An 8,586-nucleotide genomic window follows, 5' to 3' on the forward strand; every position below is an offset into this window, starting at 1 on the left:
TAAAATGGAATTTGAGGGAATTGCTGCTCTCTGCCTGCTCCTGTCAGCCCATCCAGAAGGACCAGCAACCCTGAGAGAAGGAGAAGCCTTCAGAAGTCGATTTGCTTTTCATTTCAAGGTTGGGCCATGGCCAATGTCTGCTTTCGGAGGAGCTGTTTGAAATTCTTAACAAGAAGCAGAATGCTTGAGTCCAGGAATCCAGGGCAGGCTTGTGAAGTAGGGATGGGGAAATGGAATTGTCATTTTATCTCTGAAGGGATATTATATTAAACGAAGAGGGGAGGGGGGACACAGAGACGCTTTGCAGCTTCCCCGGAGGACTGAACAATAAGAAATGTGAAGGGCAGCAGGAGGAACTGAGATGAGAACAAAGAATGAACTTCCCAGGCCGAGAATCAGTGACCAGGGAGATTGGAAGCATCTGCCTCCCTGGGGGGACTTTTCCTTCTTTTACGAATTATGAATGGAAGCACAATTTCTATAGAATATGGGACCTAATGAGCAATAAGCTCAATTACTTCGCCAAGTTCTCTTTAGATCTAACCCAAGGCTGTGATCATGTCTGTTTGTGGTGGGCTTCTCTTTCTCAGTATTAGTTCACATACAAATTGCTACACAGTATTCCATTGTGCCAGAGTTCCTTCTGTTATTCCCAGTTGTTGGGCTGTTTCCTTTATTTTTTTTTTAATATTATAAAAGCACAGATATGAATGTCTTCATACAAATGCCTTTTCTTCCCCCTGGGATGTCAGTCTCTAAGGAGTTTCCAGATCAGAAGGTTTGAACCCTTTGGGGCTAGCAGGCAGCATGGTGGTTAAGGGTGCTAGACTCCCACATGGCTGACTGCGGTTCGAGTCCCAGACCTGGCGGCTTGCTTTCTCACTTTTCTTCTCTCTCTCTTTTACTCTGTCCCTCTCCGGTCAAATTAAAAATAAATAAATAAATAAAGTTAAATAAAATAACTTTTTTTTTGGAGAGGTTTTTGCTATAGGGTGCGTGCGCTCACCAGACAGACAGAGAGAGACAGAGAGACAGAAAGTGAGAAATCACCCCCCAGGGGGGATGGTCACACCACAGTCCCTTCTCCATTCTCCTCTCGGGATCTTGGGCACACACGCACACACGCCCGGCGTGAGTTTAAGCTACCGGGTCCAGTACTCGAACCGTGGTCGACTACATGGGAGTCCAGCGGCATAGCCATTACGCTAACTGCTGGTTCCTCTTTTTTTTTTTTTTTTTTAAGAAACAGGTTTGAACCTTTTTACTCTCATCATCAGCACCCTCCAGAAGACCTAGACGAACCAATGGCAACCCTACACTCTCTGGCCCACCACACTGATGAACTAAGGTTTTATCATTTTTATTTATTTTTGCTCATTTTATAGGCACCTCTAGTACTTTAAAGTTATTTAATTCCCATTTCTTTCATTGCTAGTGAGACTGGGCACACGTCCACGTGTGGATTTATGGTCTCCTTTCCTACGTGTAAACAGTTCACCTCCTCTGACAACTTACCAACAGGAACCTGGGGGCCGGCCTCATATCCCTACCTCAAGCCTCTGCACACTAACGGTCTATCTGTCTTGGTCATGGCTGCCATCGTTCCTCTAAGGCAGCTGTCCCGTGTTGGGAGGGGGTGCTATCTTGTCTCCCATGTAGGGAGGGAGTGGCACGGACTTGAGATGACGTTTGGATTCAAGATTTTTCTTTTCCCAGGACAAAACACCAATTGGATGGCACTTCATCTGCTGGGCCCCTATTTTCCTAGGAAAATAGGGCTGAGAAGACAGCTAGTTTTTTGTTGTTGTGTTTTTTTTTTTTTTGCCATAGGATGATGTATGTGCTGGCCTGAGGGACAGAGAGATGGAGACAGTGATAGGGAAAGTGAGAAATCACCCCCTAGGGAGGGATGGCCCCATCACAATCCCTTTCCCTCCGTTCTCCTGGAATTTGAGGCACACACACACATGCCAGTGTGAGTTTCAAGCTACAGGTCTGGGATTTGAACCATGGTCGGCTATGTGGAGTCCAGTGCCTTAACCACCACACGGCCCACTATTTCCGAGGACAGCTAATTGCAAGGCCACTCTGGCAGATTATCTGTGGAATGAGAAACCTTGGGGGTCAGTGGGCTCCCAGACTGAGTCATACGGGTCATCCCTGCAGTCACGTGGACTTCCCAGATCGTTGTTTTTTCCACTCGCAGTATGGCCGTGAGAGGAACAGAAAGATACTGTAATCAGAATCATCGCAAGTTTTGACTGACCCTCAGAATAGTGTGGTAGTTCACGAAATGTGTTCTGGATCAAACAGACCTAGGCTCATGTCTGTGTGTCTATGACTACCAGGCAAGTGGCTTTGGGCAAGTCATAAACTCTCCAAGCCTCAATGTCTTTGGCCGTTAGTGGCATTTTGGTCATGTGTAAAAAAACTACCCAACAATTAGTGACTGAAAACAACCGATTTTTTTTTTTTTTTTTTTTTTTTTGAGAGGTTTTTGCTATAGGGTGCTTGCAGTTACCAGAACGACAGAGAGAGCCAGAGAGACAGAAAGTGAGAAATCACCCCCCAGGGGGGATGGCCATGCCACAATCCCTTCTCCTCCATTCTCCTCTCAGGATCTTGGGCACGCACGCACACGCGCCCAGCATGAGCTTAAACCACTGGGTCCGGTACTCAAACTGCGGTCGACTACACGGAAGTCTAGCGACATAGCCATGACATCAACTGCTGGTCCCTGAAAACAACCATTTTATTCTGTCTACCAATCTGATGGATAAGGAATTCGGGTAGGGTGTGGCTGGGTGATCCTTCTGTGCCAATGTGGTAGTAACTGGATCACTTAGTGGCATTTGGTGGCTGAACTGGGCTGTAGAGTCTAATACAGCATCACTCTTGTCTGGCTCTCCATGTAGCCTGGGCCTCCTCCACATGGTCTCTGCCCCAGGGTGACTGGACTTCTTTTTTTTTTTTCCCAGAGAGATTTTTGTTACAGGGCAATATACTCACCAGAGAGACAGACAGACGGAAAACAAGAAATCACTCCCCCATGGGGGTGGGGGATGGCCATGCCACAATCCCTCCTCCTCCATTCTCCTTTTGGGATTTTGGGCACGCACACACATGTGCCCGGTGTGAGTTTTAAGCCATCGGGTCTGGGACTTGAACCATGGTCAACCTCATGGTCAACCATGGTCCAGCAATGTAACCATGATGCCATCCGCTGGTCCCTCAGGGTGGCTGGACTTTTAACCTGGTGACTCAGGACTCCATGAATGAGCACTCCAAGACAAAAAGAGGAAGATGCCCGTCTCTTAAGGTTTGGGCTCGCATATGGCACAGTGTCACTTCTGCTGCATTGGTCAAGTAGTCACAGTGATGGGAGGAGTGATAAAGAATTTGAGGCCATCATTACTCTGCCAAAAGTAGGGATATAAATACTTACCCCTAAGGCTGTGAGGATTAAGTGAGATAATGCATACACAGGCAGATTTACTGAGAAGCTAATGAAACTTTAACCACAGGGCTCCTTAATTGCAAGGCCTCTTCCAAGTTCTGGCACCAAATTTTGTATTTATAATTCCCCTTTTCTTTTCTTTTAAAGAGGATCTCCTGGAGAAAAATGAGGCCCTGAACATCCTGGCCGCGTGCCAATGCTATCACTGTGCTTACTTAGCACATCGCGGGGCACCAGGAGCTCAGCACACCCTGTCCCTCTGTGCACTATCTGGTGCCTGTTCCCTCCCCGCGCCTGAGCAAAGGTCCCTCTTCTTACTCTGTCCTTCCGTTTTTTTCAGAATCATTTCTCCCTCTCCTTTGTTTTGGAGAGGTTTTTGCTATTGGGTACGTGCGCTCGCCAGAAAGAGAGAGACATAGAGACAGAAAGCGAGAAATCACCCCCTATGGGGGATGGCCACGCCGCAATCCCTTCTCCTCCATTCTCCTCTCGGGATCTTGGGCACCCATGCACATGTGCCCGGTGTGTGTTTAAGCCACCGGGTCCAAGGTTCGAGCTGTGGTCGACTACATGGGAGTCCAGTGACATAGCCATTACGCTAACTGCTGGTCCCTTCTTCCTCTCCTTTTCTAAAAAAATGAAAGCAAAACGTGCTGAGAATAATTTCATAATCACAAAACTGTCCTCCCAATTGGCCCAGTTGGCTTCTGCATCTACCCCTGGCCTCACCACCCACCAGGGGGGTGGGCCTTACCCTGGGCATTGTGCCCAGTTCTTAGCTTGGTCCTCTAGCATCTCTGAAAGAAATCAGGCTGAGGAGAGGAAAGCCAGTAGGGGGAGGCAGCATTCCCAGTGCCCTGAGCTTGGTCTAGGAGGCATTGAAATTCCAGGGCCGATGTCCTGAGACAAAGATCATAATGAGACAGGAAGGTGGCATAGGAAGGAGCCCATTTGCATGACAATAATTGAACCAAGAATAGAAAGCTAGAGGGATGCAAGGGTGAGGCTGGCAGCTGAGCTGGGCGAAACCTCACAAATCAGGCTTTCCAGCTCGGCTCTGCAGGGCAGGCAGAGGCTGAGCCCTGTGCCAGGCCTTGGGGGAAGGGAGAGCGTGGGGAGAAGGACACGGCCTCAGGGGATTGTGGGAATGCTAGCCAGGCTGGACTTTGCCTTCCTCCTCCTCCAGCCAGAGCTTGGCTTTGCTCTCTGCCCCTTTGTGGCTCTGCGCAGAGCTAAGTGGACACCATGGCTGCTCAGAATGGTCTCTGGGACACCATTGTGATCGGAGCAGGCATCCAGGGCTGCTTCACCGCGTACCACCTGGCTAGCCACGGGAAGACGGTCCTCCTACTGGAGCAGGTACTGTGTCCCTTCTGCACTCCTGACCTCTGGCCATTCCTGGAGAGGTGTTTCCAGAGCCAGCAGGCTAGAGAGCTAGGCCAAAACGCCAGAATTATCATGCACCTTGTGCAGTCCGTAGCTCCACTGCCTGGCATGTTTCATCGCAATTCAGAGAAAGTTCTGCTCTCCCTCGGACCCACCCTGGGTTCCTAGGCACAGTGTCCTCCTTTTGCTGCCTTCCTGTTCCTGCCCTTGACCAAAGAGTATCCCAGGCCCTGTTCTCTCCTTTCTTTCCAGCCTCTTCTCTGTCTACAGAGTTGATCCAGGCCAGAAAAACAATCAGTTCTGTTCTGGGGAAACTTAAGTAAAGATAATTTAGCCTAGAGGCAAAGTTTTTTTTTTTTTTTTTTTTTTTTTTTTTTTTTTTTTTTTAAATAAGCCTAAGAAGTAGAATTTTTCCTTACAGGTTCCTGACCTCTCTCCACAGAACCCAGCAGAATCCTCTTTTAAGCTACCTCTGGATAATAATAGCCTCTTTGTTTGATACACAGGAAGTAAACTTAGGTCCTACTTTTCCTTTTTTCTTTTTCTTTTTTTAATGTTTTGCCATAGGGTGCACGTGCTTGCCAGAGAGAGACAAGAGAGACAGAGAGAGAGAGGAAAAATGAGAAATCACTCCCCAGAGGAGGGTGGCCATGCGGCAAGCTCTTCTGTTCCACTCTCAGGATTTTGGCCACGCATGCGCACATGCCCAGTATGATTTTCAAGTCACTGGATCTGGGACTTGAACCATGATTGGTCATGTGGGAGTCTAGTGCCTTAACCACCATGCCACCTGCTGGCATGTAAGTAACTAATTAACTTTTTTAATTGCCAGAGAGTACATATGCTTGCCAGAGAGAGACGTAGAGCGAGGGAGAGGGAGAGAGCACCCTCTGATGGAGCATGGTCACGTTGCAATCCTTTCTTTATCATCTCTCCATCCTGTCGGGGCTTTGAACATACACACACATGCACCAGGCATGTTCCCAGGCTGCTGGGGCTGGGACTCAAACTTCAGTCGGCCGTGGGGATCTAGTTCCCTTAGCCACTAGGCCACAGAGCTGGCCCAGGTCTTACCTTTCTTTCTTTTTTTGAAAAGAGATTTTTGCCTTAGGGCATATGTGCCCGCTGGGAAGAGAGAGAGAGAGAGAGTGAGAGGGAAAGTGAGAAATCACCCCCCAGGGGGATGGCCACGCCATCCCCCTTCTCCCCATTCTCCTCCCAGGATCTTGAACACACATGCACATGTGCCTACCATGATTTTGAAGCCACCAAGTCCAGGACTCGAACCATTGGCCTCGTGGGAGTGGAATGATGTAACCACTATGCCATCTGCTGGCTCTGGACTTATTTTCTTTAAAGAAAAGTTGGCCTAGGCTGGCAGGTGGCATAGTGGTTGAGCTGCTGGACTCCCACATGGTTGACCACGGTTTGAGGCCCAGATCTGGTGGCTTACTTTCTCACTTTCCCTCACTCTCTTCCTGGTCAACTTTAAAACATAAGAATAATAGGGACCAGCAGATGGTGTAATGGTTACGTCGCTGGACTCTCATGTAGTTGACCACGGTTCGAGTCCTGGACCAGAGGTTTTACACTCATGCCAGGCGCTTGTGTGTGTGTGCCCAAGATTCTAAGGGGAGAATGGAGAAGGGATTTCTCACTTTCTGTCTCTCTCTTTCTCTTTGGTGAGCACACACACCCTATAGCAAATATATCTTTTTAAAAAATAAAAAATACAATTTGATAAATAATTCTTAGAAAAAGTCATCCATGCAGTGCAGGCGGCAGTGACTGCTCCAGTGACTGTGGGTGGGCCCTGCATATCCTTCCAAGGGCAGGTCTACTGAACCCCCATCCGAAACATTCCTACCGCGGTGGACTCTCCTTTTCCAGTCTGCCTGCCACTGGCCAGGCTAGTTATGGCTTTCTCTGCTAGGTAAGGAGCTGCCGAGGTTAGAAACCTCCTCTGTTTCTCTATCCATTTTCTCCAAGCCCCAGGATACCTGGTTCATCCTTTCAAAAAATGTTCCATCTTTTGATCCATCCCAAGGTGGTTCCTTTATCCTGAGTGATGTGGAGGAAAATAAAGTCAACATCCATTTCCTTCTCCATCAAAGGAGGAAGCTAGGCTACAATAATCTGGAAGGTTCTTTCTCATTCTGTTTCTCTGAAAGTTTCAGTGGGGTAAGACTGCAGCAGAATGACCCAAGAGTGGCTCACAAAGGAACTTCTGGGTGAGAATGACGTTAGCAAGGACGCCTAAGTGACTATTTCTGAAGAGCTTCCATCTCGAATGCCACGTTTGTAAACTGGCCGTGAAGGGAGATTTTGGAAAGATGGTGTGGGAATATTTGAGGGGTGATCCATGGCTCCTGGTTGACAGCACACAAGGAGAGCCTAATGGGGAGCAGTAGAAGGGCCAAAGACTTCCACTCCAGCTCTTGTTCTCCACTTCCAGTTCTTTCTACCACACTCCCGAGGAAGCTCCCATGGACAGAGCCGGATAATACGAAAGGCATACGCTGAAGACTTTTACGCCCACATGATGGACGAGTGCTATCGGATATGGGCCCAGCTAGAGCACGAGGCTGGGACCCAATTGTACAGGTGAGCAGGAGGAGGAATTCCTTGAGTCCTGTGGCCCCACACCTGGAGACGTTCAGCATGTGAGGTGCTGGTGCCACGAACGCTGGGAAGGCACAGGCGGGGGGGACACGAGTCCTGGGGAACCCCTGGATACACGGGAAGCATTCTGCTCCTTGCCATTCTGGTCACCTGCAGGTCCAGCAGACTCCTGCCAGGTTCTGAGTTCTGTGCCTGAGTTCAGGCCACGAGTCCTAGGCTAGGAGAGGCCATGCTGGAAGAACTGCTGGAGATACTATGGGTGATCCAGAGCTGGGCAGACCCAGGAGGAATCTGTGCCTATGAGACTCTTTTAGGACAGGGGTAGAAATGGAAGAGGAGGCTGGATGTTTTTGTTTGTTTATTTACTTATTTTTTACGTTTCTTTTCTTCCATAATTGAGAGCGAAAAGAGGTACCCCCCATAGAGTCTTCATGCCATGATTCATCCCAACTTCAGCCATCCCAGATCATGGGCACATGTATGCCCAGCATGCTCAGCATGACCCACTCTGGAACTTTCCATGTGGGTCAGCCTTGCAGAATGTTGCATTACCACTGCACCACTGTCTGGCCACCTTGATTTTTTATATTCCTGAAAGGTACTTTAAAAAAATATATTATTTATTTAATTTTATTGATTTATTCATTCACTCATTTTATTTATATTTTAAAAATTAATTCATTAATTAATTTAATTTGATGAGAAAGATTGAGAGAGAAAGCAAGCCGCCAGGTCCAGAACTCAAACCACGGTCGGGCATGTGGGAGTCCAGCACCCTTAGCCACCATGCCACCTGCCAGCCCTCATTCATTCATTTTAATTTTGACCAGAGAGAGACAGAAACAGAAAGGGGGAGAGTGAGAAAGCAAGACACCAAGTCCAGGACTCAAACCATGGTTGGCCATGTAGGCATGTCCAGTCCCTCAACCACCAGGTCACCTGCTGGCCCCTCCTGCTAGTACTGTAACTTTTCATGTGGAATCCTCACCCCCATAGCAACTTTGTAAATCCATTTCATTCTCTTTGAACACCCTCTCCTTAGGGACAAATGGGAGTGCTCCTCAGTCCAGATCACGTTCCCAGGAAGGAGCCTGCGAAGAAGGAGCCTGTGGCTCTTTCCC

At 48.4% G+C, this 8,586-nt stretch overlaps 1 protein-coding gene across 1 annotated transcript in view; it reads left to right on the forward strand.

Annotated features, from left to right (window-relative positions):
- The first annotated feature begins 4,626 nt into the window (after window positions 1–4,626).
- PIPOX (pipecolic acid and sarcosine oxidase) overlaps window positions 4,627–8,586 on the forward strand; it is a 17,829-nt gene continuing 13,869 nt past the window's right edge. The window contains exons 1-2 of the mRNA XM_006165468.3: window positions 4,627–4,816; window positions 7,299–7,447. Of these exons, the coding sequence (XP_006165530.1) occupies window positions 4,703–4,816; window positions 7,299–7,447 (263 nt within the window). The 5' untranslated portion in view covers window positions 4,627–4,702. The remainder of the gene's footprint in view (window positions 4,817–7,298; window positions 7,448–8,586) is intronic.

The sequence above is a fragment of the Tupaia chinensis genome, unplaced genomic scaffold (genome assembly GCF_000334495.1).
Source record: "Tupaia chinensis unplaced genomic scaffold, TupChi_1.0 Scaffold143921_1, whole genome shotgun sequence".
Classification (NCBI taxonomy): domain Eukaryota; kingdom Metazoa; phylum Chordata; class Mammalia; order Scandentia; family Tupaiidae; genus Tupaia; species Tupaia belangeri.